Raw genomic sequence first — 26,063 nt, forward strand, 5'->3', positions numbered from 1 at the left:
TTACTCACTGGAGGAGGTGGGTCCATAACCATTGCCATCCTAATTGACAGACAGCCAAGCACCTTAGTGCAAAAAATAAGACTGAAGCATTTGCAACAATCTTCAGCTACAAGTGCTGAGTAGATTATCCATTTCTGCATTGTCCAGAGGTCACCAGCATCGCACATACCAGTGTTCAGCCAAGCTGGTTAATTCCACATGACATCAACTAACCGTTGGAGGTACTGATGCTGTAAAAGCTATGGGCCCTGGCACCACTCCAACAATACGTTTGAAGACATGCTCCAGAATGTGTCACACATATTCGAGTACAACTCCAGTATTGGCATTTATCTGACATTGTGGAAAACCACACAGGAATGTCCTGTACACATAAAGCAGGACAAATCTAATTTGACCAATTACCACTTTATCAGCTATTCTCAATCATCAGTAAAGTGACAGAAGTTATCAACAGAGGTATTAAGGAGCACTGGTTAAGCATCAAACTGCTCACTGACAATCAAGTTGAGTTCCACCAGGGTGATCCAGCTTCTAACCTCATTACAGCCTTAGTTCAAACATGAACAAAAGAGCTAAATTCCAAAGGTGAGGTGAGAGTGACTGCACTTGACATCAATGCCAAATCAGACCAAGTGTGTTATTGAAAAGGTCAAGCAAAACTAGAGTCAATGGGAATCTGGGAAATCTCTGCTGGTTGGAGACACACCTTGCACAGAGGAAGATGGTTGTGATTGTTGAAGGTCAGCCAATTCAGCTCCAGGACATCTCTGCAGGATTTTGTTACTAACTAAAGGTAGTGTAGTAAGTGAAACCACCTTCAGCTGCTTCATCAGCTTCTTGCTTTTTTCGTAAAGTGAAAAGTGGGGATATGCGCTGATGACTGCAATGTTCAGAATTATTCATGACTCCTCTGATACTGAAGTAGCCAGTATCAAATGCATCAAAACTTGGACAATATCCCAGTTTGGGCTGACAAGTGGCAAGTGATGCTTGCACCACACAGATTTTCCTTTGTCTAGTTTCCGTTTTGATTTCTTCTTTGCAGTTTGTGTTAGCTTGCTTTACTGTATACAAAACCAATCTTAAGAGTTCCTGCCTTTTCCACTGTACATTCTCAGAATCTCACTTTTGGATTTCGACTTTTAGGTAGACAGTAGCTGTATACTACTCTTTTGATTACTTCCCCTTTTTAGCACAACTAAACCCTAAATTACCATGGCTGTTTCACCTTTCTTCCTCTATTCTTTATCTCTCCCTCTTAAAAGTCATAGAGATTTAGTGGTCGGCATAACATCATGGGCTGAAGGGCCTGTTCTGTGCTGTACTGTTCTATGTTTTATCTGCAGCTCAAAAAATGCCCTTTGGCCCATTGAGTCTGCAGCGATCAAAAACAACCTCAAACTATTCCAATCCTGTTCTCCTGCACTTGGCCCAAAACTTTCTATGTGTTGACATTGCAAGTGCACATCTGAATGCTTCTTAAGTGTTATGAGAGTTTATGCTTCTACCATTCTTAAAAGTTGTGAGTTCCAGATTCCCATCAACCTCTGGATGAAAGTGAATTTTCCTCACTTCTTCTCTAAACCTTCTGCCTCCTAAATTAAATATATGCCCCCAGTCATTGATCCCTCCATCAAAGGGGAAAATTTCTCCCTATATGCCCTAACCATGCCCCTCATAATTTTATACATCTCAATTATGTCCCCTCTCAATCTCCTGCGCTCCAAGGAAAATAACCCCAGATTATCCAATCTCTCTTCATAAATAAAACTTTCCAGCCGAGGCAACATCCTGGTAAGTCTCCTCTGCACTGTCTCCAGTGTTACCACTTCACTCCTATAATGTGGATTCCAGTACTGCACACAATACTCTAGCTGTGACCTAACCAATGTTTTATACAGTTCCAGCATAAACTCACTGCTCTTAAACTCTTATGCCCCAACTAACCATCTTGCCCACCTATCCTCATAACTTAAGAGGTGAGTATACATGCACATCAGGTCCCTTTGATCCTTAGTGCCTCCCAAGATACGATTGCTCATCATGTATTCCCTTACCTTGTTTGTTATGCCCAAGTGCATCACCTTACCTTTATCTGGATTAAATTCCATTTGCCACTGATCAGCCCATCTGTATGCTTTTGCCATCTAAGGTTATCCCCTCCTATTTATCATCCTACCAATATTTGTACTGTGTATGAACTTACTGATCAACCTTCTTACATTCAAGTCTGAATCATTTATGTAAACTACAAGTAGCAAGGACCCCAACACTGAATCTTGTGGAACCTAACACCCTTGAATCTTCAATCACCTGCTTCCTGCCAATCAGCCAGTTAGGAACTAAATTGCCAAATGCCCTTGGTTCTTATGGGTTCTTATCTTTGCTATCAGTATTCCATACAGGTCCATATCAAAAGCCTTGTTCATCAAAAGCTTGCCCTCATCCACACACCTGGTTACCTTTTCAAAAATTCAATTAAGTTGGTCAGACATGACCTCCCCTGAACAAACCTTTGCTACTGTTCTTGATTCATTCCTGCCTTTCCAAACAGAGTAATTCCGTCTCTCAGAATTGCTTGCACTGAGGTTAGACTGGCCAGCTTGTAGTTTCCTGGTTTATCCTTTGCTACTTTCTTGAATAACTGAACCACATTAGCTGTCCTCCAGCACCTCTCATGTGTGACTAGCGAGGAACTGAACATTTTTGCAGGTGTGTTCCTGCTTTTGCCCCTTTTGTCAATAACCTGGGGCACATTTCATCCAGCCCCGGGGATTTATCTACTTTCAAGCCTTCCTTTGTCCTTCCCTCATTATCCTTTTACTTTTAATATACCTGCAAAACATTTTAGGATTTTCCTTTATTTTACTTGCCAGTATGCTTTCATATCCTGTTTTAGTTCTCTTAATTACTTTTGTTCTCTCTAGCGTTTGCGCCTTTTTGGGCTCTGAAAACTCTGCCCAATGCATGACAAGTGCATGTTGACTGGACTGCCTACAGATAAGCGGTCTCAAGGGATGTGGCAAAAGCAGAGGACAAAAGGAACGTCCAGATAGCAGAGACGAAAGCCAATCAGAAAAAAAACACATTTTTATGACACTGGGCCAACACTATTTATCTGTGCCAGCTGCAGAAGGGACTGCCACTCATAAGTCAGCTTTTACAGCTACAACAGACAATGTTTACTCCATAAGTGACATATATCCCGGGAACAATCCATTCTTTCCCTCCCAAAAGGGGTGGATGCCATCAACGACCTCAGAAAATGAAAACCACATTCAAAGTTAAAGATCTAAAGACTTTGTGCTGCTCATTTTGAATTTCTTGTTAATTTTCAACAAAATGGTGGAACAACTGTTCGCAAATAATGCAAATAAAGCAATATATCTGCAATAACAGCCTGATGAATAGCTTAAGATATTACGCCTTTGCATTTTATATTTATTACTTACCTTTATAAACCAAACAGGAACAAAGGCTATGTAATACGCACTCAACATCGCATTGACCAGAACTTCCTTCATGCGCCAGTTGAAATCTAATTTCAAATGTTCAACTTCATTTCTGATCAAGTCTGGAGACAAGCAGCATGCATGAGTTGGCATGGTGTTTAGGCTGTACATTTGATTAGTATGATGCTTCCATGTTTCCTTTAAAACTGTTAAGCAATCTTTCCTTCTTCCAACTGCTGTTTCTGTCTCATTGGGACCTATATTAGCCACAGATGAGGGCAAGTTTGATTTCTTCGGATCATTATTCAATCGAAACAAAGGTATGTACATTCCAAATCTACAGAAATAGAAAATCAAGTGTGCTATAATTTCTTCTGTAATTTAAGCATAACATTTATTAACAGCACTTTTTCATCAGGTTGTAATGAAGAAAATAAGTCTATGGCAGAGACCAGATCATGACATACAAATGAACTAGAGAATTATGCAATAAGGGCATGTCATTGAGTACAGCCAAGATCAAAGAGAGATCAGGGACAATCAGGTAAGGTTGGAAAACTGGATGGAGCTGAATAAAGGAGATGGTGCTGATAAGGGTAAAGCTGGATAGAGAGGAGCTCTCTATCTGAAGGCTTTGAGGTAATAGGGAATATCACAAAACATTAAAAGAGTATTTGTAAACGTTATCATTATACTAAATAGGCAATGTGAAAATATCGCTATTAAAATTCTGGGTACTAAAATAGTGACACAGAATTCGATATATTTTTGAGAAAACCTGATAATCACCAGCATTTCAAGAGCAAATACTACATTTTTAACAGTAGATGTTGTTGACATGGACTTTAGTAAAGCCTCTGACAAGGTTCCTTATAGTAGATTAATTAGTAAAAAGTTAGATCACATGGGATTCAGGAAGAGCTTGCCAACTGGATACAAAATTGGTTTGACGGTGCAAGACAGGTGGGGATGGTGGAGGGTTGTTTTTCGGACTTGAGGCCTATGACCAGCAGTGTTCCACAGGGAAGTACTAAGTCCACTTTTGATGTTAATTTATATACACAATTAGGAGGCATGGTTAGTAAGTTTGCGGATAACACCAAAATTGGTATAGTCCACAGTGAAGAAAGTTACTTAAGATTACAAAGGGCGCAAGACCAACTGCGCCAATAGGCTGAGGAGTGACAGGTGGAGTCTAAATTGTATAAATGCAAGATAATGCATTTCGGTAAAACAAACAAGAGCAGGACTTAGACAGTTAGTGGTAGGGCTCCTGCCCGAAACGTCAATTTTCCTGCTCCTCGGATGCTGCCAGAACTGCTGTGTTTTTCCAGCACCACTCTAATCTTGACTCTGATCTCCAGCATTTGCAGTCCTCACTTTCGCCCTGGGTAACATGGTCGAACAGAGAGACCTACGGATTCAGGTACATGTTTTTTTGAAATCTACATCACAGGTAGACAGGATAGTGCAAAGGGACTTGGGAATCCTAGTTCAGGTTTCTTATAAGGTAAACTTGCAGGTTGAGTTGGAGTTTAATTCAGATAAATGCGAGGTGCTGAATTTTGGGAAAGCAAATCTTAGCAGGGCTTATACACTTAATGGTAAGGTCCTAGGGAGTGTTGCTGAACAAAGAGACCTTGGAGTGCAGGTTCATAGCTCCTTGAAAGTGGAGTCGCATGTAGATAGGATAGTGTAGAAGGCGTTTGGTATGATTTTCTTTGTTGGTCAGAGTATTGAGTACAGGAGTTGGGAGGTCATGTTGCAGCGGTACAGGCCATTGGTTAGGCCACTGTTGGAATATTGCGTGCAATTCTGGTCTCCTTCCTATCGGAAAGATGTTGTGAAACTTGAAAGGGTTCAGAGGAGGTTTACAAGGATGTTGCCAGTGTTGGAGGATCTGAGCTACAGGGAGAGGTTGAACAGGCTGGGGCTGTTTTCCCTGGAGCGTCGGAGGCTGAGGGGTGACCTCATAGAGGTTTACAAAATTATGAGGGGCATGGATAGGATAAATAGACAAAGTCTTTTCCCTGGGGTCAGGGAGTCCAGAACTAGAGGGCATAGGTTTAGGGTGAGAGGGGAAAGATATAAAAGAGACCTAAGGGGCAACTTTTTCACACAGAAGGTGGTACGAGTATGGAATGAACTGCCAGAGGAAGTGGTGGAGGCTGGTACAATTGCAACATTTAAGAGGCATTTGGATGGGTATATGAATAGAAAGGGTTTGGAGGGATATGGGCCGGTGCTGGCAGATGGGACTAGGTTGGGTTGGGATATCTGGTTGGCATGGACGGGTTGGACCGAAGGGTCTGTTTCCATGCTGTACATCTCTATGACTCTATGATTCATTAATTAGGAAGGCAAATACAATGTCGTCATTCATCTTGAGAATATAAAAGTAGGGATGTACTTCTGAGGCTATATAAAGCTCTGGTCAGACTACATTTAGAGTACTGTGAGCAATGTTGGGACCCATACCTCTGGAAAGATGCATCTCCCAGGAATGAAAGACTTAACATATGAAGAACGTTTAAGGACTCTGGGATTATACTTGATGGAGTTTAGAAAAATGAGGGGGAATCTGATTGAAACTTACAGAATACTGAACTGCCTGGACAAAGCGGATGTTGGGAAGTTGTTTCCATTGGCAGGAGAGACGAGGACTCAAGAGACACAGCCTTAGCGTAAAGTGAAGACCTTTTAGAATAGAGAGAAGGAGAAACTTCTTTACCCAGGCAGCAGTGAATCTGTGGAATTTATTGCCACAGAAGGCTGTGGAGGCCAGGTCATTGAATACATTTAAAACAGAGACAGATAAGTTCTTGATTGCCAAGGGGATCAAAGGTTATGGGGAGAAAGTGAGAAAATGGGGTTGAAAAGCCTGTCAGCCATGACTGATTGGTAGAGCAGATTTGTTAGGCCAAATGGCCTAATTTCTGCTCCTATGTCTTATGGTCTTATTCAGAAGTCACTTAGCACACTTGCCTTCATTGCTCAGGTCATCTAGTATAACAGATGGTTAGGTTATTGGTGAGGCCATTTTTGGAGTAGCATGTATAATTCTGGTCACCCTGCTATAGGAAGGATATTATTAAATTGGAGAGGGTTCAGAGATTTACCAGGGTGTTGCCAGGACTGGAGGATTTGAGTTATAAGGATAGGCTGGGACTTTTTCACTCGCGAGTCAGAGGTTGAGGTGACCTTATAGAGGTTTATAAAATCATCAGGGCAAAGATAAGGTGAATAGCAAAAGTCTCTTCCTTGGAGGGTGATTCAAAACTAGAGGAGATATTTTTAAGGTGAGAAGAGAAAGATTTAAAAGGGACTGGAGGGGCATGCAAGTACCGTTACAACATTTAAAAGACATTTGGATAGGTCCATGAATAGGAAAGGCTTACAGGGATAGGGGCTAAATGCAGGCAAGTGGGACTAGTTTATTTTGGGAAACTTAGCTAGCATGGACGAGTTGGACCAAAGAGTTTCTTTCCATGCTGTATGACACGATGGCTATAACTTAATTATGGCGCACAATTCTAGTGACCACATTATAGAAAGGCTATGACTACACTAGAGAGTGCAAAAGAGTTTGGCCATGATGCTATCTGGCTACAGGGTCTGAGCTAAGAGCTGAAAAATGTGTTGCTGGAAAAGTGCAGCAGGTCAGGCAGCATCCAAGGACAGGAGAATCAACATTTCGGGCGTAAGCTTATGTCCGAAACATCGATTCTCCTGCTCCTTGGATGCTGCCTGACCTGCTATGCTTTTCCAGCAACACATTTTTCAGCTCTGACCTCCAGAATCTGCGGTCCTCACTTTCTCCCGGTCTGAGCTAAGAGGAAAGATTGGATAGGTTTGAGGCTATTTTCCTTGGAGCGGTGAAGGTCATGAAGGAACCAGTTAGAGGTGTATAACACACTGAAGGGCATAGATAGGTTGGGTAGGAAGGCATGTTTTCCATTATTAGAAGAGTCAGTAACCAAAGGACTTAGGTTTAAAGTAAGAAACTGAAGAGATTCAAGGTGAAATATTTCACTCAGAGTGATGGGAGCTTGGAATTCTGCCCAAAATGGTCACTGGGTCAGAAACTCTTGTAATATTTAAGCAGCATTTAGATATTTGCTTGTGTTGCCATAGCCTTCAGGGGTATGGGACTTAAGTTGGAAAATAGGATTAATGTAATTGGATCTTTGATGACCAGTAGAGACATGATGAGCCAAATATCCTCCTGTGTTGTAAACATTTATAATTCTAAATTACATTACTGTTAATTACTATATTCTACTGCTTACATTTTGAAGTTCCATAAATTTTAACAAGAAACTAATAACTCTTCAATTAATTCATCACGTTATTTTGTTTGAAAATATTCTTTGGCAGTAATTACCTTCAAGGTGTTATATAAAAACAAGGTGATGAAAAAAATTCATTTGTCATAACATAAGCTAACAGTATTTAACCGAAGTGCAACTGTTGTCGTTAATTATTGTTTTAACCCCATACTCATGATATTATTATAACATACTTTGTTCCCCTGAACATCTTGTTGTCCGTTTCATATTTTAGCCTGTTACTTCACAGATGCCTTTCAAGTGTATGAATATACAAATGAGGAAGAGTACGGCATCTTAGTTCATCGAATCTGCTCCTCTATTTAATAAGTTCATGGTAAACCTGATTGTGGCCTTAACTCCACTTCCCTGTCTACCTCTGATACAGACTCACAGAAATGTTATGGCACAGAAGGAATCCAACTGGCCTCATTTCTGCACCAGCTATTCAAATAAACATTATTACCTCAGGCCAATTTCCTGCTTTTACCGCAGACCTTTGCACATTATTTCAATCCAACAATCAGTCCTTGCTCTCAAGTACCTCAATTAAGTCTGCTTCCACTATATTTCTAGGTAGTGCATTCCATGCCTTATCCATTTGCCGTGTGCAATGTTTTTTTTCACATCATTCTCATTTCTATGAACATCGTTTTAAATCTATGCTCTCTCTTATTTGTTTCTTTTATGTACAGGAACAACTTCTCCTTATCTACTCTATCAAGTCCATTCATGATTTTCAAAACCTCAATCACATGCTCACTCATTCTTCTTCTCTCCAAGAAAAGTAATCCAACATCTTCATTCTATCTTCACTGAAATTTCTTATTCTGGAAACCATTCTTGTAAATCGCTTCTACACTCTCTCCAACAGGTGCACATTCTTCCTATAATATAATGTCACAACTGTAAACAATATTCCAGCCTGAGGTCTAACAAGTGTCTTGTAAAAATTCAACATCAACCCCTTTCATTTGTACTTTAAAGGTGAGGACACTGTATGCTTTATTAACTGATCTCCCCACATCTCCAGCCATCCTTAATGTTCTGTGCATATACATACAAACACTCAGGACTCTTAGCTCCTGCAGCATTTTGGAATTATACCCCCCATTTTATATCATTTTTCGTTATTCTTTCTACAAAAATGCATTAACTTTATTGGTCAGTGCAGTGAACATACATGTTGGGATGTCATGCTGCGAATGTACAGGACATTGGTTAGGCCACCTTTGGAATACTGTATTCAAATCTGATCTCCCTGCTATAGGGAAGATGCTGCTAAACTAGAAAGGGTTCAGGAAAGATTTACAAGGATGTTGCTGGGACTGGAGGGTTTGAGCTAGAGAGAGATGCTGAAAAGGCTGGGGCTATTTTCCCTGGAGTGTCAGAATTTGAGGAGTGACCTTATAGAGGTCTATAAAACCATGACGGGAAATGGAGAGGGTGAACAGCAAAGTTTTTCCCAGGATGGGTGAAGTCCAAAACTAGAGGCGTAGGTTTAAGGTGAGAGCAGAAAGATATAAAAGGGACCCGAGTGTCAACTTTTTTCACACAGAAGGTGGTGTGTGTATGGAATAAGCTGCCAGCTGGAGACTGGTACAATTACAGCATTGAAAAGGCATCTGGATGGGTATATGAATAGGAAGGTTTAGAGGAATGCTGGCTAAATCCTGGCAAGTAGAACTAGATTAATTAAGGATATCTGGTTGGCATGGATGAATTGGACCGAAAGGTCTGTTTTTGTGCTGTACAAATCTATGATTCTAGGACCTCACATTTCTCTGCACTGAACCTCATCTGCACCTATTGATTTACTTCACCAACATGTCAATATCCTTTTGTTGTTCGACACTGTACTCCTCACAGTTCACCTAAATTTCATGTCATCTGTAACTTTGAAACTGTCCCCTGTACACAGAGATCCAGATCATTAATAAATATCAGGAAAGGTCGAGGTAACGCTATTCCAAACCTTCCTCCAGCCCAGAAAATATCCATTTACCCATACTTTGCATCCTATCATGGCCAATTTTCATAGAAACATATAGGACGGAAGATACCTTTCGTCCCATCAAGTCTGCACCGACAAAAACTACAGGTCGTTCTGGTAAAATGTGCATTTGGTCAATGTGAATTGGCTATAACGTGATTGACAAATTGTGGACACTGTGTGGATAATGCAAACCTTCTACTCTATGGGTATAGTGATTTTCTACAGCGATCTTCGAAAGCGCGATTTTCTGTAGCTGTTTTCCATAGCATGCGGTTACAGAGGAACAACTGTCACTTCATATCAGAACATCCTGTACTCTAAACCTACACTAGTCCCAACTTCCAGAACTTGGTCCATAGCCTTGAATGGTATGATATTTCAAGTGCTCATCCAAATGTTTTTTAAATGTTGTAAGGTTTCAAGTCCCAATTACCCTCCCAGTCATTGCATTCCAGGTTCCCACCACATTTTTGGTGAATACACTTTTTCCTCAAATCCGTTATAAACTGCTGACCTTTCACCTTTAAATAGTGCCCCTTTGTTATTGATCCTTTAACTAAGGGAAACAGCTGCTTTCTATCTACTGTGTCCATGCCCCTCATAATCTTATACACCCCAGTCAAACATTCTTCAACGTTCTCTGCTCTAAAGAAGACAACCTAAGCTCATTCAGTCTCATAGCTAAACTACTCCACCCCAGGCAATAATCTTGCAGTACCCCTCCTAATGCAATCACAACTTTGTACCAACATTGAGCCAACAAGAGGTGAGGCCATACTGGATTTGGTTCTGGGTAACGAACCAGGCCAGGTGTTAGAATTGGAGGTAGATGAGCACTTTGGGGATAGAGACCACAATTCGGTGACTTTTACTCTAGTGATGGAGAGGGATAAGTGTGCACTGCAGGACAAGAGTTATTGCTGGGGACAAGGAAATTATGATGCGGTGAGGCATGACTTAGGATGCGTGATTTGGAAAAGTAGGCTTCAAGGGAAGGGCGCAATCGATATGTGGAGCTCGTTCAAGGAGCAAACTATTGAGTGTCCTTGATAAGTATGTACCTGTCAGGCAGGGAGGAAAGGGTCGTGAGAGGGAGCCGTGGTTTAATAAGGAATTGGAATCCCTTGTTAAAGGGAAGAGGGCAGCCTATGTAAAGATGAGGCGTGAAGATTCAATTGGGGCGATTGAGAGTTATAAGGTAGCCAGGAAGGATCTGAAGAGAGAGCTAAGAGCAGCAAGGAGGGGACATGAAAAGTCCTTAGTTGGTACGATTAGGGAAAACCCAAAGGCTTTCTATAGGTATGTCAGGAATAAAAGAATGACTAGGGTAGGAATAGGTCCAGTCAAGGATAGTAGTGGGAAGTTGCGTGTGGAAGCTGAAGAGATTGGGGAGACACTGAATGAATACTTTTCATCAGTATTCACTCAGGAACAGGACATTGCTGCCTATCTGAATATTGAGTCACAATTAATTAGAATGGATGGCTTTGAGGTATGTAGGGAAGAGGTGTTGGAAATTCTGGAAAGAGTGAAAATAGATAAGTCCCCTGGGCCTCATGGCATTTATCCTAGGATTCTCTGGGAAGCAAGGGAGGAACTTGCAGAGCCATTGGTCTTGATTTTTATGTCCTCGTTGTCTACAGGAATAGTGCCAGAAGACTGGAGGATAGCAAATGTGGTTCCCTTGTTCAAGAAGAGGAGTAGAGATAACTTTAGTAACTATAGGCCGGTTCTGTTGTGGGCAAAGTCTTAGAGAGAATTGTAAGGGATAGGATTTATGAACATTTGGATAGGAATAATGTGATCAAGGATAGTCAGCATGGTTTTGTGAAGGGCAGGTCGTGCCTCACAAACCTTATTGAATTCTTTGAGAAAGCGACTAAGGAGGTGGACGAGGGTAAAGCGGTAGCTGTGGTGTATGTGGATTTTAGTAAGGCGTTTGATAAGGTTCCCCATGATAGACTACTGCAAAAAATACGGAGGTATGGCATTGAGGGTGCTTTGGAGGTTTGGATTAGGAATTGGCTGGCTGGAAGAAGACAGAGGGTAGTAGTTGATGGTAAAGGTTCATCTTGGAGTGCAGTTACTAGTGGTGTTTCGCAAGGATCTGTTTTGGGACCATTGCTGTTTGTCATTTTTATAAATGACCTGGAAGAGGGGCTAGAAGGTTGGGTGAGCAAGTTTGTGGATGATACGAAAGTCGGGAGTTGTTGACAGTAAGGAAGGATGTGGCAGGTTACAGCGGGATATAGATAAGCTGCAGAGCTGGGCAGAAAGGTGGCAAATGGAGTTCAATGTAGCTAAGTGTGAAGTGATTCACTTTGGTAAGAGTAACAAGAAGATGGGGTACTGGGCTAATGGTCGAATACTTGGTAGTGTGGATGAGCAGAGGGATCTTGGTGTCCATGTACACAGATCTCTGAAAGTTGCCACCCAGGTAAATAGTGCTGTGAAGAAGGCATATGGTGTACTGGCTTTTATTGGTAAAGGAATTGAGTTCCGGAGTCCTAAGGTCATGTTGCAGTTGTATAAGACTCTGGTGCGGCCGCATCTGGAGTATTGTATGCAGTTTTGGTCGCCATACTATAGGAAGGATGTGGAGGCACTGGAACGAGTGCAGAGGAGATTTACCAGGATGTTGCCTGGTATGGTAGGAAGATCATATGAGGAAAGGCTGAGGCACTTGGGGCTGTTTTCACTGGAGAAAAGAAGTTTTAGGAGTGACTTGATGGAGGTGTACAAGATGGTTAGGGGTTTAGATAGGGTTGACCATGAGAACCTTTTTCCACGTATGGAGTCAGCTATTACAAGGGGGCATAGCTTTAAATTAAGGGGTGGTAGGTATAGGACAGATGTTAGGGGTAGATTCTTTACTCAGCGAGTCGTGAGTTCATGGAATACCCTGCCAGTAGCAGTGGTGGACTCTCCCTCTTTATGGGCATTTAAACGGGTATTGGATAGGCATATGGAGGATAGTGGGCTAGGATCGGCGCAACATCGAGGGCCAAAGGGCCTGTACTGCACTGTATTTTTCTATGTTCTATATTCATTGCTACATTATAGTGTGAGCTATAACTTTCCTCACAAATCTATTGTGTGGCACTGTTTCAAACCACATGCAAATCCATGCAAACCACATTAACACTATTACTCTTATGGAGCCTGTTAGTTCTTTAAAAACTCCAGCAACATAATTAAACACAATTTCATATTTAGAAATCTATGTTGACTCTTCCTGATCAACTCACATTTTTCTGTGAGACTAATAATTATATCTCAAATAACTGCACCTGAAGTATTGTGCACAGTTTTGGTCCCCTTATTTGAACAAAGATATAGTGACATTGGGGACAGTTCAGAGGAATTTCACTAGATTGATCGCAGAGATATGGGTTTTCACCTATGAAGAAAGATTGAGCAGTTTAGGCCTATACACTCTGCAATTTAGAAGAATAAGGGGAGATCAAATTGAGGCATGCAAGATGATAAAAATTAAAAATCACACAACACTAGGTCATAGTCCAACAGGTTTAATTGGAAGCACACTAGCTTTCGGAGCATTGCTCCTTCATCGGGTGGTAGTGGAGGGTTCAACCCTAACAGAATTTATAGCAAAAATTTACAGTGTGATGTAACTGAAATTATACATTGTAAAATTATCTGTTCAGCCTTTCATCTGTTAGAATACCGTGATAGTTTCACTTCTTTCATGTGTAAATCACAAAACCTTTTTTAAAAATTTTGCATTCTCAGGTTAGCTATTAACAATGGTGATAGCTAGACAATATGTTCTCTGACTATGCCATGATGTTTAGATTGATTCTAATCTAAAAAGTTTTACATGAATTCATGCAGTTTTTGAGCAAAGTACAATGTAACCCTACAAGTACAAATTCACCCCACAAAATGTGTGTGTGTGTATGTGGGTCTTTGTCTGTGTGTGTGTGCGTGTGTGCATGTGTGTCTGTCTGGGTTGGGGGTTGAGAGTGTGAGAAAGTGTGTGTGCGCGCGTGTAGTGAGTGCAGAGTGTCTGAAGTCTGTGAGGGGGTTCTGTAATTGGTGGGATTATCCTTACAACCTTTCTTGAACGAGGCTGTATTGTTTTCAATTTTCCAGTCTTCTGGCACCTCACTGAAGGAAGGGAAAGCAGTGCTTCAGCACTTTCTACCTCACTTCCTTCAAAATCCTTTTATGATCTCATCCGGTCTTGGTGCCTTAGCATCAGCAGTCCATCCAACTCTAGTTCTTTATTAATTTAGAAGGTTTTAGTGACAGTTTCCTCTTCTTTCATTCGTGGCCTAGGTAGCATCCTCTTCTTTTGTCAAGACAGATGCATTTAACATTATTCTCCATGTGTAAATCCTATTTTTAGTCTCTAATCAGCCGTCATTCTCCTTCAACCAATTATTGTTTCAAGGACTATAGAAGGCTTTAGGGTTTATCTTTATGTTAGCTGCTAGTCTTTTCTCATAATTCCTCTTTGCTTCTCTTATTTCTTTTCTCACCTCCTCTTTAAACCTTTGGGTTTTTTTTTGGTTGTCAACTCTATTTTCTGTCTTCCACCAGTCACAAGCATTCTTTTTCTTTTTAATGTTAATTTCTTTCTCCTTTGACACCTAAGAAACACTGGATTTGTTTGTCCTACCTTTCCCACTTGAGGGAACATGCTTCAACTTGAACCATCTGCTGTTTTAAGGTCGAGCATTGTTCACTTACTGCTTTTCTCACCAAGTTCTTCTTCCAGTCAATGTCACCCAACCCTCTTCTTGCCCCATTGAAGTCAGTTCACCACCACTTGATTTTTCTCACTCGGGATTGTTGGGGGTCATTCTTCACCACCAATCTGAATGATCCTGTCTTATGACACAGGATCACAAGGAATCCTGAAGAAGGCTCATGCCTGAAACGTCGATTCTCCTGCTTCTTGGATGCTGCCTGAGCTGCTGCGCTTTTCCAGCAACACAGTTTCAGCTCACAGTCTATATGGATTTCAGTAAGACCTTTGATAAGGTTTCACATGGTAGGCTGTTCTGGAAGGAATCCGGGTGAGCTGGGAAATTAGATACAAAATTGGTTTGATGGTAGGAAGCAGAGGGTAACAGCGCTTATTGGACTAGAGGCCTCAGGGGTCGGTGCTGGGCCTATTACTGTTTGTTATCTAAATCACTGATTTGGATGAGAATGTATAAGGCATGATTAGTAGGTTTACAGATGATACTAAAACAGGCGGTATCGTGGACAGTGAGGAAGGTTATCAGAAATCGAAGCAGAACCTTGATCAGCTGGGGAAGTAGACTGAGAAATTGCAAATGAAGTTTAATATAGGTAAGTGTGAGAACTGCATATTGGAAAGTCAAATCAAGGTAGCAGTTTCATGGTTAATGGCAGGACCTTAAGGAGTGTAGTGGAACAGAGGGATCTTAAGAGTTCAGGTTCACAATTCTCTGAAAGTGGAGTAATAGGTGGACAGGGTAGTGAAGGAGGCTTTTGGTACATTGGCCTTCATCAGTCAGGGCACTGAGAACAGAAGTTGGGAAGTTACGTTGCAGTTATACAACATGTTCGTGATGCCACACTTGGAGTATTGCATTCAGTTTTGGTCATTTTGTTAAAGCAAGGATGTTATTAAACTGGAAAGAATGTGGAAAAATTCACAAGGGATGTTGCATGGACTCAATGGTCTGAGTTATAAGGAGAGGTTGGTCAAGCTAGGACTTTTTTTCTTTAGAGCGTAGGCAACTGAGGGAGGACTTATAGAGGTGTATAAGATCATGAGAAGCATGGACAGAGTGAATGCACTCAGTCTTTTTCCCAGAGTTGGGAAATCGAGGTCTAGAGGGCATCACTAAGGTTAGATGGGAAAGAATAAAAGGGAACCTGAGAGGCAGCCTTTTTTACACAAGAAGGTAGTACATATGTAGAATGAGCTGCCAGTGAAAGTGGTGGAGACGGGTAGATTAACAACATTTAAAAGGCATTTGGACAAATACAATTTGGATAGGAAAAGATGAGAAGGATTTGGGCCAAGTATAAGGAAATGGGGTTAGCGTGGACGGACATTTTTGGTTGGCATGGACCAATTTGGACCAAAGGGTCCATCTCCATGCTGTCTGACTCTACGACTCTAACTTGCTATTCACAGTTCTAGTGCCAGCTATATCTCCAAGTATTTTGTGAGCCCTACTATTCACCTCTAATATTCAGTCCTGGCTCCATATCCCTGCACACTCTCAAAACAAAGCAAGCAACTCAGTCCCAGCTCTGTTCAGATGCAACTCACTTGGCACACATTTACCTGCCTTATCCTCCTATTTCTGTACACACTTGCATGTAAGAGTAATTCAGAGATTTGAGGTCTTGCACATCAACTTTTTACCAAGCTCCCAAATTCTGACTGCAGGACCACATTACCAATGTGGAATACAACCTCTGGCTCTTCACCTTCCCCCTGAAGTGTGGACTGTAACTGCTGTGCGACATTCTTGGAGTCACGGTATGGCCTGAGAAATATCTGTTCCTCTAACCAAAGAATCTTCTACCTTGTAGCTGAAGTTTCTGCACGGGGAGCAATTCCTGTGAAAGGTCGTTGACAACACCAGTTAGGAGCATGACTCCCTACATACAATATGTCACACTCCACTCAACCAACCTGAGCTGCCATATCTTAAAGTTAAACTCACTTACTCTTAGTTACTTACTTATAGACTTTCTTAATTACTGAGTCTTAAAGTTAATCCCCTCACATTAACTTTATTCTCCTTATCCTATTCTGGCTTACTTACATTTTAGTATCTGACTCTGGTGTTCTCGCAATCCCTGGTGTTTCTCAGTTAATCCTTTAATAATACTTTTCTAATTTACAGCTATTTAGGTACAGTCCCTAATGGCAGTTCAACACTAAGCAATGAATTTACTGAATTTCTGTGAGGTCACCATGATTTTTTTTCCCAACTCAGCATATGCTGGTTGCAAATAGCCAAAAGATGGGTGTGCCATCTCAGAGACCCTTATTAACATAGAACAGGTCTTTCGGCCCTCAATGCTGTGCTGACATTTTATCTTACTCTATGATCAATTAACCTACATACCCTACATTTTACTACCTCCATGTGCATATCCAAGAGTTATTTACATGTCTGTAATCTATCTGACACTACTGGCAGTGCATGCCATGCACACACCATTCTCTGTATAAAGAACCTACCTCTGATATCTCCTCTAAACCTTCCTCCAATCACCTTAAAATTATGTCCCTTCGCGATAGCCATTTCCACCTTGGGAAAAAGTCTCTGGCCATTCACTCTATCTATGCCTTTCATCATCTTGGACACGTCTATCAAGTCACCTTTCATCCTTCTTTACTCCAAAGAGAAAGTTCCTAGCTCCCTCAACCTTTCTTCATAAGACATGTCCTCCAGTCCAAGCAGCATCCTGCTAAATCTCCTCTGCATCCTCTCTAAAGCTTCCACAACATTCCTATAATGAGGTAACCAGAACTGAACACAACATTCCAAGTATAGTCTAAGCAGGGCTTTATAGAGCTGCAGCATAACCTCGCGGCTCTTAAACTCAATCCCCCGTTAATGAAAGCTAACACACCGTATGCCTTCTTAAGAATCCTATCAACTTGCGTGGCAACTTTGAAGGATCTCTGGATATGGACACCAAGATTCCTCTGTTCTTCCACACAGCCAAGAATCCTGCCTTTAACCCTGTAATCTGCATTCAAATTCGACTTTCCAAAATGAATCACTTCATACTTTTCCAGGTTGAACTCCATCTGCCACTTCTCAGCCCAGCTCTGCAACCTGTCAATGTCCCATTGCAGCCTACAACAGCTCGCCACACTATCCACAACTTCACCGACCTTTGTGTCATTGGCAAACATACTAAACCATCCTTCCACTTCCTCATCCAAGTCATTCAGAAAAATTACAAAGAGCAGAGTCCTTGAACAGATCCCTGCAGCCCACCACTGGTCACTGAGTTCCATGCTGAATACTTTCCATCTACTGCCACACTCTGTCTTCTACAGGCCAGCCAATTCTGTATCCAGATAGCCAAATTTCCCTGTACTCCATGCCTCCTTATTTTCTGGATGAGCCTACCTTATCAAACGCCTTGCTAAAATCCATATACGTCAAATAACTGCACTACCTTCATCAATGTGTTTCGTCACATCCTAAAAGAGTTCAATAAGGTTTGTGAGGCATGACCTACTTCTCTCAAAGCCACACCGACTATCTCTAATCAAGCTATGCTTTTCTGAAAAAATCATAAATCCGGTCTTTCAGAATCCTCTCCAAAAATTGGCCACTACCGATGTAAGACTGACTGGTCTGTAATTCCCAGGATTATCCCTATTCCCTTTCTTGAACAAGGGAATAACACTTGCCATCTTCCAATCATCTGGTACTACCTCAGTGGACAGTGAGGACGCAAAGATCATCGCCAAAGGCACAGCAATCTCTTCCCTCTTGGGTTCCCGTAGTAACCTTGGGTATATCCCATCTGGCCCAGGGGACTTATTTATCCTATTTTTCAAAATTTCCAGCACATTCTCCTTCTTAACATTAAACGTTCAAGCATATCAGCCTGTTTCATGCTGTCCTCACAAATGCCATCCCTTTCACTAGTGAATATTGAAGCAAAGAATTTATTAAGGATCTCCGCTACCTCCTCCAACTCCAGACACAAGCTCCCTTCGCTATCCTTGATCAGCCCTACCCTCACTCTGTTTCTCAGGTAAGTGTAGAATGCCTTGGGGCTTTCCTACCCGCCAAGGCTTTTTCATGCCCCTTTCTAGCTTTCCTAAGAGCATTCTTCAGTTCCTTCCTGGCTACCTTGTAACCCTCTAGAGCCCTGCCTAGTGAGGAATCTATTGACTGTGCCTTAAATATATTCAATGACCCTGTCTCTACCATCTGGGAAGAGAATTCCATAATCTCTCAATCCTCAGGAGGAAAGGATTTCTCCTCACTGCTGTCTTAAATGTGAGATCTGTTATTTTTAAATGGTGTCTCCTGGTTTTAGTCTCACCTACAAGAAGAAAATCTTTTAGCATTCACTCAGTCAAGGCCCCTCAGATTCTTATATGTTTCTATCAGTTAATCTCTCATTCTTCTAAATTTCACAGCAAATACTATATGAATGCCTGGTTTTGTTCTGTTATAGTTAACGTGATTACTTTTTGAAAAATTTCAATAACTGCAACTTACGGATAACACAGGAACAATAAATTCAAGAAAGAGTATGTTCTGAAAAGATAAATCAGTGATCGGCACAGACTCCACCCTGCTCCAGTCAGAACTGCAAATCGAGTTGTCACAAATATTACAGACTGTGGTACTGAGATTTTACCACCATGAGAGGCCTGAGAAATAAAACAGAAAGCAGTAAAACAATAATTCAAAAGTAGCACAATATCTGTACTTTTTCCTTGTTGATTATGACAATATTATTGTAATTTTAGATCTGTTTCCAGATATGTGTATCATCAACTTCAAAATATAAACTGCTATTTAGTATTCAAATAGTGAAAATGCTACAAACTTAAAATGTGCACTTTTAGTTTTGATGTTCCACATCATCTGCCCTCATGGTCAAATGAAGATACTAGTTCAGAGCTAAAGTATTCTCAATTATTAACAGCTTTATGCCGTATTATGAAGGTTCCAAATGTAATTATTATTTGGAAACTTGGATTCTAAAGTGTACAGAACAATATATATCTTTATGTTTGATTTGTATCTATACTCTGCAGGTTAGAAGGGAGAATTTAGTTTTAGTTTCATTCTAAGTTCTCAGTGGTAACAGGTTGCCTGGAAATATGTTTGCACATATTTAAAATGTAGCTTGGAAAAAAATCCCAATGTGAACACTTCACTTGCAAAAATAAAACTTGTAGTCTATTAAGTCAGTTTCATTCTGGATCATAAAACAGGCAGAGAAAACAGGATAACAGTTCAGGTATCTTATCACACAGGAAGAGAGAAACGTTAAAAACTTATTTTAGAAAGAGAAAGCCATCCAGGTTAGTGACCACAGTTTTTTTTTCAGAGAGAGAAGCAGACCATCCAGAAAGGAAAAAGTCTATAATATCAGCAATGCTGCTTAGCAGTCTCCAAAAGAATTAGACAGATTGGCTGATTGGCTTAGAAGGTCATAAAATAAAAGCTTCACAAAAATTAGGCTTTAAGGCTCAGAAATGAAGACATCTTGCAGAACAGTTGGATGCTCGAGTTTAAGAAGTATATGTTGAAGGAGGAAATTAGCTGTGTTAGCAGCTTATTTAAAGGTCTCACGAAGAGATATTAACTAAAGAAGATAGCATCAAGGCTGAAGATGTTTACCAGAAAGAAACCAATTACAGTTGTGCCAACTGAACAAGGAACTTTAAAGTGGAAACAGGGTGACTCTTCACTGAGGTTTGTGAATCTGTAAGATCGTTGCAAGGGTAGAAAGGCTGAATTTTATTTCAGTTAGTTCGAATTAGCCGATTTGAAATAGTGCAAAGAAGTCCTTTTTTTCCCTTTATGTGTAATAAATTTTGATGTTCTTTCGTTAAAAGTACATTGGTAGCCTCTTGTGAATATTTCCAGTGACTGAGCACATTAGGAAACAAATTGCAAAAATAAAACTTGTAGTCCATTAAGCCAGTTTCATTCTGGGATCTGACTTTTAATACCAAAAGCTTAGAATAACAAAGTGGAAGAGTCATTGAACCTGAAACGTTAACTCTGATTTCTTCACAGATGCTGCCAGACCTGCTAAGCTTTTCCAGCAACTTCTGTTTTGGTTATAACAAAGTGGGAGATCTTTATGTAATTGCCACCTGTTCAATTTAACAGAAATCTGTGGATTTTCAAAAAACAAGTACAGAGATGTAATAACCATAGACACGAGTTGAAACGTAAAAATGACTTTGATGTTACCAAGACATTTCTGGAAGTGGAAGGCGTAACAAAAGATTAATTGATAATTTTAACCTTAGTCAAAATTTAAGTGTTGATGGATAAATTGAAGGTTCAAGAACAAGAGGGGATAGGTTTTGGGTGTGAGGGGAAAGATATAAACGGGATCTAAGGGACAGCTTTTTCATGCAGAGGGTGGTGCGGGTATGGAATGAGCTGCCAGAAGAAGTGATGGAGGCTGGCACAATTACAGCATTTAAAAGGCATCTAGATGGGTATATGAATAGGAAGGGTTTAAGAGAGATATGGGCTGAAAATGTGTTGCTGGAAAAGCGCAGGAGGTCAGGCAGCATCCAAGGAACAGGAGGTTCGACGTTTCAGGCGTAAGCCCTTCTTCAGGAACGAGGAGTGTGCGCCAAGCAGGCTAAGATAAAAGGTAGGGAGGAGGGACTTGGGGGAGGGGCGATGGAGATGTGATAGGTGGAAGGAGGTCAAGGTGAGAGTGATAGGCCGGAGTGGGGTGGGGGCGGAGAGGTCAGGAAGAAGCCGGAGTGGGGTGGGGGCGGAGAGGTCAGGAAGAATGGGGTTAGGGTTAGGGGCCAAGTGCTGGCAAATGGGACTAGATTAGGTAAGGATATCTGGTCAGCATGGAAAAGTTGGACTGAAGGGTCTGTTTCCGTGCTATATATCTTTATGACTATGACTCTAAATAGGGAGGAATGGAAAAAGAAAAAGATAAAGTAATGAGAATGCAACAAAAATAGCTTCAACTTCAAATAAACTGTTAGTCAGAAAACATTACTCCGGTAGAGAAAAGTTTAGAGTAAAGAAAGAAAGAAGGAAGGAATCAAAAACTCACCGGATCATTCTGATTTCAATGAGAGGTTTGAAATCTGTATTTAGTGCCTAAATTTTGAGACGGTAGAGATGAAAAATATTTCACCTCATTTGACAACAATTGTGAAAGTCAAATGGTCAAAAGATGTTTTGACCTTAACATTACATGAAGATTCTTCGTAGGTATGAATGTGCATACTAGTTTGTCAGAACAATCCACAGACTATGAAGCTGCTAAAAGAGCAATATTCAATGCTTATGAGCTTGTTCCGTAAGCTTATGAATTAAAATTTTGCAGAATAAGAAAGAAACCATATCAATTGTAGAATTTGCAGGATGCAGGTGTCACTGACCAGGCTAGTATTTATCGTCCAACTCTAATTTCTCTGAGGGCAGTTGAGAGTCAATCACATTGTTGTGGGTCTGGAGTCATATGTAGGCCCGACCAGGTAAACACAGCAGTTTCCTTCCCTAAAGAACATCAGTGAACCAGGATTCTTCCCCCCACCCCCCACCAAATAATCGATTCATGATCAACAATAGACTCCTGATTCCTTATTTTTTAAATTCAAACTCCACCATCTGCTATGATGAAATTTGAACATGAGTCCCCAGAACATTATCTTGGTCTCTGGATTATTAGACTAGCGTTAATACCACTGGGCATTGCCTTACCTCACAGTGGCACAAATTAGTACCTAAAGAAGACTGGTTTTAGCAGCATCAAATTGCACTAAGCCATTTAAAATAACTGTGACGCTAGTAATATTAGTGTTGGCGCAACATTATTATAGTAGGACAAAATGAGAATTGAGCAGCCAATCAATTACTTTTCAAGCAAACTAAATGCTTATTGTCAGAAATACTAAACTGTGGGGGGAAAAAATTATGAATTTGGCATTGATGCAACATCACTTCGAAGTATACACATCTAATAACTTGGCAGAAAGTGTGATTGACATTAGTCAAGCAGAGGCGGAAGATGAGATGTTGTTCCACCAGGCGTCTGATGGTGAGGGAGCGGCGGTGAAGGAGGCCAAGGACCTCCATGTCCTCGGCAGAGTGGGAGGGGGAGTTGAAATGTTGGGCCGCAGGGCGGTGTGATTGATTGGTGCGGGTGTCCCGGAGATGTTCACTAAAGCACTCTGCTAGGAGGTGCCCAGTCTCCCCAATGTAGAGGAGACCACATCGGGAGCAACGGATACAATAAATGATATTAGTGGATGTGCAGGTAAAACTTTGATGGATGTGGAAGGCTCCTTTAGGGCCTTGGATGGAGGTGAGGGAGGAGGTGTGGGCACAGGTTTTACTGTTCCTGCGGTGGCAGGAGAAGGTGCCAGGATGGGAGGGCGTGGGTTGTAGAGGGGGCGTGGACCTGACCAGGTAGTCACGGAGGGAACAGTCTTTGCGGAAGGCGGAAAGGGGTGGGGAGGGAAATATATCCCTGGTGGTGGGGTCTTTTTGGAGGTGGCGGAAATGTCGGCGGATGATTTGGTTTATGCGAAGGTCGGTAGGGTGGAAGGTGAACAAGGGTGGGTGGGGGGCTTCTGTCCTTGTTACGGTCCCTTTTTTCCTCTCCCGACGTCCTCAACAGCACCCTTCCACCAACACACTCATTCGTTTGGCAGAACTGGTCCTCATCCGTAACAATTTCTCCTTCGAATCCTCCCACTTCCTCCAAACCAAAGGGGTAGCCATGGGACGATGTATGGGCCCCAGCTACGCCTGTCTCTTTGCTGGCTACGCAGAACAGTCGATCTTCTGTAATTACACCGGCACCACTCCCCACCTCGCCCTCCACTACATTGATGACGGCATTGGCACCATCTCGTGCGCCCGTGAGGAGGTTGAGCAATTCATCAACTTCACCAACACATTCCAGCCTGACCCTAAATTTACCTGGACCACCTCTGACACCTCCCTCCCCTTCATGGACCTCTCCATCTCCATTAATGACGACCGATTTGACACTGACATTTTTTTTACAAACCCACAGACTCCCACAGCTACCTGGATTACACCTCTTCCCACACTACCTCTTGCAAAAATGCCATCCCGTATTCCCAATTCCTCCGCCTCCGCCGTATCTGCTCCCAGGAGGACCAGTTCCACCAAAGAACACACCAGATGGCCTCCTTCTTTAGAGACCGCAATTTCCCTTCCCACGTGGTTAAAGATGCCCTCCAATGCATCTCGTCCACATCCCGCACCTCCACCCTCAAACCCCACCCCTCCAACTGTAACAAGGACAGAACGCCCCTGGTGCTCACCTTCCACCCTACCAACCTTCGCATAAACCAAATCATCCACTGACATTTCCGCCACCTCCAAAAAGACCCCACCACCAGGGATATATTTCCTTCCCCACCCCTTTCCGCCTTCCGCAAAGACTATTCCCTCCGTGACTACCTGGTCAGGTCCACGCCCCCCTACAACCCACCCTCCCATCCTGGCACCTTCCCCTGCCACCGCAGGAACTGCAAAACCTGTGCCCACACCTCCTCCCTCACCTCCATCCAAGGCTCTAAAGGAGCCTTCCACATCCATCAAAGTTTTACCTGCACATCTACCAATATCATTTATTGTATCCGTTGCTCCCGATGCGGTCTCCTCTACATTGGGGAGACTGGGCGCCTCCTAGCAGAGCGCTTTAGGGAACATCTCCGGGACACCCGCACCAATCACCCACACCGCCCTGCGGCCCAACATTTCAACTCTCCCTCCCACTCTGCTGAGGACATGGAATCCTGGGTCTCCTTCACTGCCGCTCCCTCATCACCAGATGCCTGGAGGAAGAACGCCTCATCTTCTGCCTCGGAACACTTCAACCTCAGAGCATCAATGTGGACTTCAACAGTTTCCTCATTTCCCCTTCCCCCACCTCACCCTAGTTCCAAACTTCCAGCTCAGCACTGTCCCCATGACTTGTCCGGACTTGTCCTACCTGCCTATCTTCTTTTCCACCTATCCACTCCACTCTCCCCCCGCCCTATCACCTTCATCCCCTCCCCCACTCACCTATTGTACTCTCTGCTACTTTCTCTCCACCCCCACCCTCCTCTAGTTTATCTCTCCATGCTTCAGACTCTCTGCCTTTATTCCTGATGAAGTGCTTTTGCCCGAAACGTCAATTTTACTGCTCCTCGGATGCTGCCTGAACTGCTGTGCTCTTCCAGCATCACTAATCCAGAATCTGGTTTCCAGCATCTAGTTTTTATCTAGTCAAGCAGAGTCAACATGGCTTCATAGAATGGAAATTATGTCTGACTAATTTATTAGAGATTTTCGATGGACCCTCAACCATAGTGGATAGAGAGGAACCAGTAGACATATTGTCTTTGGATTTCCAGAAGGCATTCAACAATGTAGCTCACAAATGGTTAAGGCCTAAGATGAGACCCCACACTGTTGGAAGGATATTAGCATGGATAGAGAATTGGCCAATGGACAGTGAACTGAGAGGGAGGATAAAGGTTTTTTTCAGGTTGGCAACCTGTAGCCAGTAGAGTTCCATACAGAGCAGTGCTGAAACTGTAGTGGTTTATAATAAATAATGACTGGAGGAAAGAAGCAAATGTACTGTAGCCACACCTGCAGAGAACACAAAAACAGGTGGAAAGGTAGCTTTGAGAGGGATACAAACAGCTTACAGAGATATTACTTGAGCTTACCTGAAGAGCTAGGCTTGTCATACCAGGAATACCACAAAGAATCTTCGGAGGAGCATCTGGTGACATTATGACTTCAAAATTGATGTGCTGCACAGGAAGACTCCTGATTTGTGAGTAATCAGGTGACTTCTTTACTTCCTGCACTCAATTTTTTAAAAACTCTTTTGTAGTTTTACAGTTTCAGTGGGAATTTGACCAGCGTGCAGGGTAGAGTATTTGGACTGATGTTTGGAGGATGATGTACTCATTCAGCCCGTTAGTTGGTAAGTAGTAACAATAATTTAAGGAACTCTATAAAATTTACTCATATTTATTTTAAATCCAATAGAGTGAGAAATGGAGTTCGTGGAGTGGTGTACTTCACCTATGAGATGTGGAAAAATAAGAAAATTCAAATGTCCCTGAGAATTACATCTGCCGAAAATGTATTTACCTGCACCTCTCTCAGACCGCATGGACTAGCTGAAGTGGCAGTTGAACACAGATAGAAGCATGTGGGTGCCGCTAAGTGTCACAAATAGGAACTTCAAGGACATGACCATTCCCAAAGTTGAGGCAGGTGGGGCAGGTAGTCAATGCAGGAGGTCCCGGTGGTTATTACGGTGGCAGAAAGGACGTTTGAGGACGTCTGAGGTAGAATGGGCTGAGGTTAGAAACAGAAAGGGATAGGTCATCCTGTTGAGAGTTTTCTATAGGCCTCCAAATAGTTCCAGATATGTAGAGGAAAGGATAGCAAAGATAATCCTGGATAAGAGCAAGAGTAACAGAGTAGTTGTTATGGGGGTCTTTAGTTTTCCAAATATTGACTGAAAATACTATAGTTCGAGTACTTTAGATGAGTCAGTTTTTGTCCAATGTGTGCA

The 26,063-nt window shown here is 42.0% G+C and overlaps 1 protein-coding gene across 5 annotated transcripts in view; it reads right to left on the reverse strand.

The window, feature by feature from the left end:
• Window positions 1-26,063, reverse strand: part of tmem39b (transmembrane protein 39B) — a 111,362-nt gene that overhangs the window by 51,443 nt on the left and 33,856 nt on the right. For all 5 annotated transcript variants that reach the window (XR_009646276.1, XR_009646277.1, XR_009646275.1 and 2 more), the window contains exons 4-5: window positions 18,998-19,152; window positions 3,456-3,792 (exon numbers count right to left, since the gene is read on the reverse strand). Coding sequence is in view for 2 of the 5 variants with exons in the window: in XM_060847255.1 (XP_060703238.1) it covers window positions 3,456-3,792; window positions 18,998-19,152 (492 nt within the window). In the remaining 3 variants the exon portion in view is untranslated. The remainder of the gene's footprint in view (window positions 1-3,455; window positions 3,793-18,997; window positions 19,153-26,063) is intronic.

Source organism: Hemiscyllium ocellatum, chromosome 30 (genome assembly GCF_020745735.1).
Source record: "Hemiscyllium ocellatum isolate sHemOce1 chromosome 30, sHemOce1.pat.X.cur, whole genome shotgun sequence".
Taxonomy (NCBI): Eukaryota; Metazoa; Chordata; class Chondrichthyes; order Orectolobiformes; family Hemiscylliidae; genus Hemiscyllium; species Hemiscyllium ocellatum.